General features: G+C 38.6%; 1 protein-coding gene across 2 annotated transcripts in view; it reads left to right on the forward strand.

Annotated features, from left to right (window-relative positions):
• spata7 (spermatogenesis associated 7) overlaps positions 1 to 12141 on the forward strand; it is a 48636-nt gene that overhangs the window by 23150 nt on the left and 13345 nt on the right. For both annotated transcript variants that reach the window (XM_008116311.3, XM_062968380.1), the window contains one exon: positions 2173 to 2306. In XM_008116311.3, the coding sequence (XP_008114518.2) occupies positions 2173 to 2306 (134 nt within the window). The remainder of the gene's footprint in view (positions 1 to 2172; positions 2307 to 12141) is intronic.

The raw sequence follows: 12141 nt of genomic DNA on the forward strand, positions 1-12141 counted from the left end.
GAGAATAATGTTTTAAGTGTGTCAGTATGTCACTTTTGGGGTTTTTATTGTGTAATTGTATTTTATTTGTCCACAGTTATTTGGAATATGTTTATAAGACGTTCATTTTATCACCTTCACTCTCATTCTAGCAGATGGCATGTAAAGAGATCTTCTCGCACCTTAGAGACTAAGAAAACATAGTTGGCAACATAATCTTTTGTAGATCAAGTCTACTTCCTCGGTCTATGTAATCTTAGGCCACTAGTGTCATTCTCTTAATTAGTCTCTACAATATTCATTTGTATACTGCTTTCCACACTAACATGGCTGTGTCTTTGAATTTTAGTATATAGGACATCTTAGTACCCAAAGGGCAAGTTTTGTTGCAGGATTCTTGCAAAGCCAGACCTATAAGATGCCTGCATTTTACAGCTTTAAACAATATCCCCAAGTTTCACCCATATTCCATTTCTGTTTTTTTAATGGGCAAAATTTTCAGCTGGGAAAAAATATGTCCCAACAAGCCTTTTGACATGGGTGTCATTTTTATGCTGTACAGTACCTCCAAAAGAAGCCTCTTGTGTATACATTTCATTACACTATGTAACATTAGTTTTGTACCTGCATTATAAATGTCATTTCCTAATTGGTGCTGTCATAAAAAAACATGGAAAATTGTATTAAACTGCAAAAACTTGGTTTTTGCAGGATATCCTACAGCACATTCTGCTATAGTTTTTCAGTGAATAGGGTCTCAGCCAATCTCAGCCAATCGACAAAGTTTGTGTCAGCCACAAAAATAAAGTATAACAACTATTTTCAAAGTATTGCACAACTAAACAGGAAATAACACTTTGAAACCAGAAACAGAAAAAAAAAAATCTAATTTTGTTAGGTAGTGTTATTTACATGTATTATCCTGAATTCAATTTAGCCCCAAATAAATTAAACAGACTGAATGAATTGAACTTACATAAATATTGCCTTACCTAGTGCCCATTAATTTGGTGCATTATCATTATATGGTATGAAGAGTTGAGTTTATACCAATGTATGCAAATTATAATTTAAGATAATACTTACGTTGATTCCATGCTGAAATAACAATATTAATTCAACCTGCCTTTTATTTTGCATTTCTTAATATTCTTTATTATTGTTTATGGATGAAATGTATTGCATATATACATTTTAATAGGTTAAAAAACCTTCTCACATATACCTAAATAAATGCATCTCCCATAAAAGTCAAGGGAAGGTTAGCTGTGACTCATTGTGCTCCATTGATTTCAATGGGACTAAAATGTGACTTATTTTCTTTGGATTTGGGTCATAGATTCAAAACTGATAACAAGATATTGCTAGCATTAGCTTCTATTGCCTCTACCTCTGTGTGGAGATTTATAAAATTAGGAATAGGATAAAACATCGTATTATAAATATATCCACAGAATATACAGCCAGAATATATGTCTTTATGTGTACAAATATTTATATGTCTTTATGTGTACAAATGTTTGTGCATAGATATATGTGTGCCTTCAAGTCTCCTATATGGTAGCCTCCTGAATTTCATAGGATTTTCTTATACAAGGAATACTCAAAGTTGGTTTTGCCAGTTCCCCAGTTCCTTGCTCTGAAATATAGCCTGCGATTTAAATTTTAAAATTCTTATTGTGTCACTCCTAGTGATGAGTCAGAGATCACTTCACATAAATGTAGTAGCTTCATTAACATCTGTGATGTTGGACCAGAATGAATGAGTCACCTCCGTACAGTGTTTGAGAGTTTGCCCTGGTTTTACAGGAAAATCTGCTCGTTTTTCAGAACCAGTTGGTAGTAGTCTTTCATCTTAGCTTGACATTACTGTTAACAATTCAGTGCTGGAAAAAAACAAACATGTCCTGACTTTTTGGTTACATTTGATTGGCAACTTGTTTCAAAACAATTGTCACTTTGTACATTTAATTTGTTAATATTGCTTGCCCTTAACAAAATCCTGAAGACAAGATAAATTGCTAAATTAAACTTCAGAATTTCCTACTGTCACGCTGTACTCCACAAAATGACTTGGAATTTTTTCATGTTGGTCTGACACAAAATAGCTCATAATGTAAATAATAATCATAAGAAGTTAATAAGAATCCCACTTTTTAGAATTTTGGTTCATTTTCCTTCCATTTTCTCAAGTTTCAGATCAGCAACGGAGAGAGAAACTCAAGAAAGAAGTAGAAAAGTGTGAGAAGGAAATGATTTCATCTAGAAATGGGTCCCGAACTAGTTCCAGGGAGAGCAGAAGACCTATGTCAGCTTTCTATAGAAAGGTGAGTGTAACTATAATTTCTTTAAATTTAATTTGGTTTTATTGCCTTTCCCTCCCTCACCTTCGCACCCCACGCGCCTTCCTCGGCGGAGGAGAAGGGAGCCGCCGAGGAAGGAGCTGCACACATCTTCCTTAGCGGAGGAAGAGGGAGCCCCTGAAAATAAGACATCACCTAAAATAAGACTTAGCACATCTTTGGGAGCAAAAATTAATATAAGACACTGTCTTATTTTCGGGGAAACACGGTACCTACAACCTTTATCTTTGAAATCATAGTGCAGAATAGTTTTCAAAAAACTATAAATTGATATTTTGAGTCATTGTTATTCTAATACAGGTTAAGTGTACCTTCCCTGAAATTCCAAAATTTGATACTGGCCACATGGGTAACGACACCTTTACTTGCTAATGGTTAGATTTACACAAACCACTGTATATTTCATTCCAAATATTGTTTAAATTATTGTGAATAAATTAACTTCAGGCTATGTGTGTAAGCCAGTGGTTCTCAACCTGGGGTCCTGAGATGTTTTTGGCCGATAACTCCCAGAAATTCCAGCCAGTTTACCAGCTATTAGGATTTCTAGGAGTTGAAGGCAAAAACATCTGGGGACCCAGGTTGAGAACCACTTGTATAAGGTGTATATGAAACATAAATACATTTTATACATAGATTTTGGAAGCTCCATTTCCAAGATATCTTCTTATGTGCGTATATGCAGATATAGATATTCCAACATCCTCCTAAATCCGGAACACTTCTGGTCTCATGCTCCCCCCATTGTGCACATGTTTCCTGCACGTACACATTTTATATGGTTGTGGGTTTGGGGTTTTTTCATTGGCTTTTTGAAAATGCATGAATGTTGAAGAATAACTGCATTCTAGCCACTTTATTGATTTAGGAAATGCTAAATTGATTCCATCTGATTCCTAATCCATCTAAAGTACACACGTGTGCTTTTCAAAGAAGCTTCTATAAACAACCACTGACATGTCTTAAAAAAAGGAAAAGAGAGCAGGCAGTAGAAAAGACTTTAGTGACCCCATCAATTTCAGTGAGAAATTATAATCTGTGGGACTTCAGTAAGTACTGAACTTTGGCTGCATTGCAGCCTTATTTCTCCAACAGAACTCATTATAAAAATGCAAACTTAATTGAAAATTTGTTATTTAAATTCATAAACTTTTTTTCTTGCCAGGCAATTTATATTTGAACGTGCAAAATTACCTGCACATATAATGTGGCCATCATTGCTAATCTTGTTGATTAGAAGTAGGGAGAAATAAGACAGGCAAAAGAAGAAGCTTTTGTTACTCAAATAGTTGAAAGAATAATATCGTTTTCATAGCAATCAGAGAAAGATAGAAAATAATGAGATTCCTTTTCTGTTTAAAATATGCACAGGAGTGTAGTTGCATCCAGCTGCTGCCTAATGCTGGTCATTAGCTGGTTAATTCTTGAGTGACTATTGAATAGCTGACAATATGAGTGATAACATTATTAAATTTCCGGAGAACCTTTGTGCTTTAGAATGTTATTCATAACTGGTGGTGGTTAGAGCCATAATATGCATAATTAGTTTTTTCATGGTGTATTTTTTGGGGGGGAGGGGCAAAAATGCTTTAGATGAATAAAAATAGAGGGATTTTAAACTAAAGATGGGAGGTTTCATCTTTTAGTTACTGTTATCTTTTTCCATCAAGGTGTTTGTCATATCTTTGTAAGCTCTTAAATAAAAATTCTGTGCAACAGTTGCAGACAAGCTATTGATTTGGTGCTAAGTTGACAGTAAAACATTTTTGAGATTTAGAAATGAATTTGCTATCTACCCATTTGAAATAGAACTAAATAAGAACTGGTATTTTAAAACCTGCTGGTGGTAAATACACACTCTGGTCAAGCTCCTGTATGATACACTGTAGCATAATAGTTCCAGATTTGAAACTATGCTGCACCTGTCTTTTCAACATCCCCTGGGCTTGCCACTATCACCCTCCTAACAACTATTCAGTAGCAAGTGGTGAATTGGGAAGGGACATCGAAGAAGCAACTAGCAATAACCCCAGAAGCAGATGCAAAGTGATCATAAAGGTAAAGGTTTCCCCTGACGATAGGTCCAGTCATGTCTGACTCTGGGGGTTGGTGTTCATTTCTAAGCCAAAGAGCCGGCGTTGTCCGTAGACACCTCCAAGGTCATGTGGCCGGCATGACTGCATGGAGCGCCGTGATCATATCAGCTGCTAAAATTCATTAGGATCCTCTAGAGGTCTCAGCAGATGATGTAAATTATTCCAGTTCTGGGCATCACAATTCAAGAAGGAATCTTTGAAGCATATCCATCTGAAATCTGAAATCAATATCCGGAGAGGAGTGACCAAAATGGTAAAATGTCTAGAAGCCAAACCCTATGAGGAAGCTGGGTATGTTTAGCTTTGAGAACAGAATGTTAAGAGGGGACATGATAATTATTTTTAAATATTTGAAAGGATGTCATTTTGAGAAAGCAGCAAGCTTATTTTCTGCTGACCTAGAGATTGGGACCTGGAACAAAGGAGTCAAATCTCGGGTGGGGGTGGGGGGCCGAATTCACCCAAACATTAGGAAAAACGTCTTGAAATTATGAGCTGTTAGTAGAATAAGCTATCTGAGAGTGTGGTAGAGTCTTCTTCTTTGGAGATTTTAAAATAGAGGCCATCTGTCAGAAAGGCTTTTATTGTATGGAACCTGAGTGATTTTAACTGTTGTTTTAATTAATTTATGTTTAATGTTTGGTTTTAATTGTAATTGTTATTTTTGGAATTGTATGTTGGGCATCAAATTACTGCCGATTGTGAGGCCAGCCTGAGTCCTCTTCGGGGTGAGAAGGACGGGATACAAGTATGGGAAATAAATAAATAAATAAATATGTTCTTGTATGGCAGGGGGTTGGATGGATGGTGTTTGTGGTCACTTGGGTTCTATGATTCTGTGTCTGGCTCCAAGGATGTAGCCACATGTGTTTTTAACCCTCTCCACCCCTCAGCAACTATTGGGGAGAAGCAGCATGGAAACCAGCTTTGGTTGTTATAGAGCAGTGGTTCCCAAACTTATTTGGCCTACCGCCCCCTTTCCAGAAAAAATATTACTCAGTGCCCCCTGGAAAGGGGTGTGTGGCTTGGGGGGCATGGCTCCTGCTCAAGAGGGCAGGGTTGAGCCTTTCCCCTAGTCCAAGATGTAGGGCTGGGAGGGGGAGGTGGGCGGGGCCACAAATGGGCAGCCAAGACTGGGATGGGTGGAGTTACAAGCTCTGAGGCAGGGCTGAGCTTCTATTCCTGTCCTGTGGCGCCTGTCAGGACACAGTGAGTGGGGCTAGAGGAGGGGCCGGGGCCTCTTCCCAAGTACCTGATGGGACTGAACCTCTATACCCCACCTCCGTGTTCTAACAAGCGCCTCAGGAGGTATACAGAGGCTCAGCCCTGTCTTGCACTCTTGAGAAGAGGCCCCGCCCCTAGCCCCGCCCTTTGGTCCTAAAAGGCCTCTCAGGAGAGTTATAGAGGCTCAGCCCTGTCTCGGGCTCTTGGAAAGAGGCCCCACCCCCTTCCCTAGCTCCGCCCTCTGTGTCCCAACAAGTGCCTCAGGAGAGGTATAGATTCTTAGCCCTGTCTTGGGCTCTTGGGAAGAAGCCACACCCACTCCTCTAGCTCTGCCCCATGTGTGTCCTAACAGGCGCCTCAGGTGCTCAGCCCTGTCTCCAGCACTTGGGAAGGATGAGTCTCTCCGCCCCTCCCCTGGTCCCACCCCCGTGTCCTAATAGGTGCCATCACCGCCCCCCTGGATCGCTGCAGCACCCACCAGGGGGCAGTAGCGCCCACTTTGGGAATCACTGTTATAGAGAATGGAAAAGAATCTCCACTCAAAAAAGACACCAACATCAACATCAGTATATAAGCACCATATGGAATTACAAGCAGCTAGTAATGAATGAATGGAAACACATCGGCTTTTAGACTATTATGTTCATCTCTTGCTCACAAGCATTTTTCCTGGATAACTCTGACAAAATCAATGTATCTTCTAACCAGTTCATTCTCAACACTTGTTCATCTGAATTTCCATTATTTTCTTTTGCTCTTTTCCCCTTGAAAGTGATATTCATTAGCATTCTTATATACGATGATGAGCATGGCATCTCATGATTGCCTCATTTTCCATTCTTCCATGAGTGTGCATTTATGAGTATTCACATTAGGATTTAATACTCCAGTAGCTTCTCAAACCCTGTGTCATACATAATATAAATGTATGGTTGAATAGGTTCCCAGTATTATATGTTCAGTAACTCTGAATCTATGCCAATCAGCAGATGCCTTTTGGTGTGGTTTCATTTGTGACTAAACAAATGGGAGGTATTATTTACATTGTAAGACATACAGTGCACTCTCATGGATCTAGCATGATATAATTAAGTAGAGTAGGATACTTGTGTTAGAAGCTAAACATATTCAACAAAACTAGTATCAAGATTTGTATATATCAAACTAGTCATGCAGCAAACTGATCAATGTGTTCCTGTTGTTATGAGATCTCTTAATTTCTTCCAGATAAGAGTTTACCATTTTCACAAGTACAGTGGAACCTCAACCTAAGAGCGTCCCAATATAAAAGACTCACTCGGCCCGGGTTTTGCTTTAACATACAGGCAGCGTTTTGAGTTAAGAGCTAGCTCCCTAGGGATCGCAACCACCAGAGTACAGGGTTTTAGGGCTTCAAGGGAGCAGCCTCCGTGCCTCATGCTCTTGTCCGCTTTAGAAGGTTGCTGTCTGCTTTGCTCTTGTCTACTTTGGGAGACTGCTGTCCGTTTTGCTCTTATTAACTTTAAGGAACTTTAGGTTAGTTGATTTTGTGTGGTTTTTATTCCTGGTATGTTTGGCTTCATGAAGGCGGGGGGGGGGGGGGGGGAGATAGCAAGAGAGGGAGGGAGACTGGAATGAGTACAGTATGAAGAAAATGATGCTTCTGCTTCTTCACTTTGTGCTTTGTGATTTCCTTGCTACAACTTTGTGCTTCAAGGTGGAGAAGTGCGTTAAAGCATTGAGCTGTTGAACTTGCAGATCGAAAGGTCCCAGGTTCAAACCCCAGGAACGGTGTGAGCAGCCGCTGTTAGCTCCAGCTCCTGCCAACCTAGCAGTTCGAAAACATGCCAGTGTGAGTAGATCAATAGGTACCGCTCCGGCGGGAAGGTAACGGCGCTCCATGCAGTCATGCCGGCCACATGACCTTGGAGGTGTCTACGGACAACGCCAGCTCTTCGGCTTAGAAATGGAGTTGAGCACCAACCCCCAGAGTCAGACATGACTGGACTTAACGTCAGGGGAAACCTTTACCTTTACCTACTTTGTGCTTCTACCATTTTAAAGTTGATCTTTCTTTTTATTGTTCCATGAGAATGTGCATTTATATATGGTTTGTTATTTTCTTATTTAACAAAGTAACAAAAAGGAGGAACCAGAACAGATTTTTGAATGGAAAAATCACTTTGACATAAGAGCAGTTCAAGTTAAGAGCTCAGTCTCGGAACAAATCAAACTCTTGACTCAAGGTATTATTGTACAATCTTATATTCTCAGACAATTCATTTAAGTGAAAAGCCACATTACTAATTAGTTTTATTATCAAATGAAATTGTAATAACAAATGTTAAAAGTTCTGTGTTTCAATAATGTATCTGGTGAAAGATCTTGGAGACTGTTCTGGATTTGGGAATCAAGTTTTTCCTAATGTTCAATTAGAATTTTAATCTTTTGCTTTGGGTTCTGCCCCAGTAGCAGCAGTAAACTAGCTTGTTCTGTCTGTGGTTTGAAAGTTGCTTTGTTTCTACTACTCACAGTTATGATTAACCACACTTTTCTAAGATTATTATTGTTGTTGTTAATATTACTTTATGACATCCAGCCTTTCTCCTGATAATGGGATTCAAGGTCGCTAACAACATATTGAAATAGTATAAATTAAAAACAGTAGAAAAGTCAAAATAAAAGTACTACTATGAGAAAAATATAAGTTTAAATATTAAACATTTAAAATATTAAAATGCATTAAAAGCTATATGCAAATCTTAAACTCCAGATAACATTAAAAGCTCAACCCTTATCAGTTTTAAAAACCTGGCAACACAAAAAAAATTTGGCCCACTATTGGAAGGAGAGCAAGGATGGGGCTCTCCTGGTCTCTCTAGGGAGGGAGCTCCAATGTCTGTGAGTAGCCACTTAAAATCCCCTCTCTATGTTTCCCACCAAACTGTGCTGGTGGGACAGAGCGAAGAGGGTCTCCGGGCAAGCAAAGAGCAATAATGGACCAAAGACAGGGAGATACAGGGGATATACACTTTCCACAACATGGAGATATGCCTCTTCAAATGGCCTGGCCCCATGCCGTATTGGCCTCCATAGGTCAAAATAGAACTTTGAATTGTGCCAAGAAATAGCCTGGCAATCAGTGAAGATTTTGACTGCAGTTCATCTAAAAGATGATTTCAGTGTGCTGTACAATATTGTATGCTGAAATCGGTCTTTGTACTCTTTTATTCTATATGCATTCTAAAAGCTCCCTAACTGACTTGAAAAACGCCATTATGCCCTTGACGCATTGCAATTCGTCAAGTTAAGCAAGTGTTGTAAAGTTCTCCTGTTCAATAAAACATACCCTATTTGTGCAGACTGCAGTATTTTTCAAGACTAGAGCTGGGTGTCTGGAATGCAAGTCAAAGCTAGGAAGCTCTGTGGTTTGTTTTATGTTGTCAGGGTTATTCAATAGCACCTCCACCAGTCATTGGGATCTGTGTGAAAGATATGCATGCTTTGTTGAAGGTTAGCTCTTCCATCAGTATCTTTCCTCTGGTTTCATACCTTGGTATAGATTCGAAGCCATAGATGGAATCCCCAAGGAACAGAATGTGTCGCCTTGTTGCCATTTACAGTTTTCTGAAAATACTAAATGACTTTCTCCATTTCAAAGTCAAAGATATCAAGAATGCTGACTTCTTACTTCTATCTGAAACCCAACTTTCTTAATGCCTTTCCACTGTGGAGATCTGTAGATGGCTATATCAAAGTCACCCATGCCAAGATCAAAAGACTATCCACACTGCAGGATTGTAGCTCAATGCCCAATGCTGTGGAATTCTGGCATTTTTTTGGTTTTGTGAAATATTTAGAATCATAGAGTTAGAAGAGAGCTCATGGACCATCCAGTCCAACCCACTACCAAGAATCAGGAAAACTGCATTCAAAGCACCTCCAGTAGATGGCCCTGTGGCTTCTGCTTAAAAGCCTCCAAAGAAGGAGCCGCCACCACACTCTGGGGCAGAGAGTTCCAGTGCTGAACAGCTCTCACAATTAGGAAGTTCTTCCTAATGTTCAGGTGGAATCTCCTTTCCTGTAGTTGGAAGCAATTGTTTCCCGTCCTAGTCTCCAGAGCAGCAGAAAACAAGCTTGCACCCTCCTACCTATGACTTCCCCTCACATATTTATACATGGCTATCATTTATACCAGTTATTCCCAAAGTGGGCGCTACCGCCCCCGGTGGGCACTGCAGTGATCCAGGGGGGCGGTGATGGCCACAGGTGCATTTGCCATATGCATTAATACATATATCTTTCTGTTTAATTGCTATTAATTTTTTTAAAAAATTAATTTCCAGGGGGCACTGAGTAATATTTTTTCTGGAAAGGGGGCGGTAGGCCAAATAAGTTTGGGAACCACTTATTTATACTCTTCTTTGGTGCCACATCAAGCTATGGCAATTAAAATGGTATTGGACCGTTGTAATTCTACAAGGTGGGTAGTCTGAAAGAGTACTTTTTAATCCATTATCTTGAAAAGAACACTCAATTTGTAATTCTGCTACCTCCAAGCTGTATATTGTTGTTTTGTTTTTTTAAAAAAACATTGTTATTATATTTTCTGTATTTTTACCTGGCTTTCTCTGTATTTTATTGTGTCTTCAAGTTGTTTCTGGTGTATGGTGACTATAGATAGAGGTTTTTGTGGAATGTTCCTTCCTCTAAGGCTGAGAAGGTGTGACTTGCCCAGAGTCACATAGTGGGTTACCATGGATGAGTAGGCATTTGAACTGTGTCCTCTCAGAGTCATAGTCGTAATTTCACAAAAAAAGAACTAAATATAAGTACAACACAAAAAGTGCATTAGCTTTTACATTAAATGATAGTTGAGTGATTTGATTTTGTTATGAAATCTTTCTTTCCTCCATATATACTATATAACCATAGTGGGAATATTATCGGTGATGAATAGGGTTGCAACTGCAAGGAGAAGGCTGGAACCTGTAGGTATTCCAAGATATAAGTCAGGATGTGTGAAGAACACACAGTCTATTCTTTGGGCCTGAAGAAATGGGATTGTTATGTCAGAACATCCCTGACATGATAACCTTTGAATTTCAGTTGTGTAATTTATGCCCTAAGTATAAGCAGAAGGTAATGGGAACAAGAACAGTACATTTGTTCTTCTTCTTATCAGCTTACAACAGCTGGCTAAATGCTTCTTTAAAACTGCAACTTTCTGTACTATATTTTTTATTTAGCTCTGTGCATTGAAAGCATTACAGATCATTCTATTTCATACAGAGGTTATGAATTTTCTCTCTTAATTCTATTATATTTTTTGTGGACCTAATTTCTAGTGTTTCCAGCAGTCCCAAAGTACTCTTTTTCTGTTAAAGAACTCTACAAACACGTTTTTCATGAATAAAATACCAATTTTTCAATTTATTGGTTTTTGTCCGGTAGCATCTCAGTTCTGAATAGTGTTTCTTTATCAATTACATCATTGTTAAAGCCCTAGACTCGGGAATGAAGAGGATAAGTTGAGTGTCCCGTATCTGAAATATTGGGACCAGAAGTGTTCTCGATTTTGGAGTACTTCTTTTTGCACAAACATATATACAGTGTTCCCTCACTACTTCGCAGTTCACTTTTCATGGATTCACTGATTTGCAGTTTTTTCAATAAACTCTAAAAGACTATTATAAATCATAAAAAATTACAATTTACAGCCTAAGGAAGGGAGGAAGGAAAAGCCAAAGGGAGAGAAAAGGAGCCCAAGCGGCAACAGGAGAAGGAGGCGATTTACCAACACACCATTGGTTGATAAAGACTTAAAATAGTGTATAACTACTAAAATAATGTATAGATATTAAAATAAATATAGTGTCCCTACTTTGCGGATTTTCACTTATTGCAGGTGGTCCTGGATCCTAACCCCAGTGATAAGTGAGGGAACACTGTAATATGATAGCTTGGAGATGGGCTCCAAATCTGAACACAAAATTCCTTAATTTTTTTCTCTATACCTTATACTTTTGTTTATGCACCAAACAAAAAGTTTATGTACACTGAACTATCAGAAAGTGAAGGTGTCACTATCTCAGTCTTCTATGTGGACAATTTTAGAGTTTGGAGTATTTTGGATTTCAGAATTCTAGATTGTTTGTTTATTTATTTAACCATCTATTTTATGGCTAGGTTTCACTTGTTTTGGGAACAAGACATCTCATGTTTTCCCGCTTGGCATAAAGCTATTTTAACTGGGAAGATCAAAAATATACTAATAAAAATATTTTATAGGTGAATGGGATTGGAGAAGACATTGAACTATTTGTTTTTTATATCATTAGAGCAGGAGTGTGAAACATAGTTGTACCTCTTTTCAAAGTAATTAACTGCAGCTGTGCTTCTGTTTTGCATTCTAGCAACAGCTGTCATTACAGCATTTGCTAACAAGTAGCCCTGTCGCTGTTGCCATAAATTAGAGGTTCGATATCTAATTGTGCTAG

This window comes from Anolis carolinensis, chromosome 1, assembly GCF_035594765.1.
Source record: "Anolis carolinensis isolate JA03-04 chromosome 1, rAnoCar3.1.pri, whole genome shotgun sequence".
Taxonomy (NCBI): domain Eukaryota; kingdom Metazoa; phylum Chordata; class Lepidosauria; order Squamata; family Dactyloidae; genus Anolis; species Anolis carolinensis.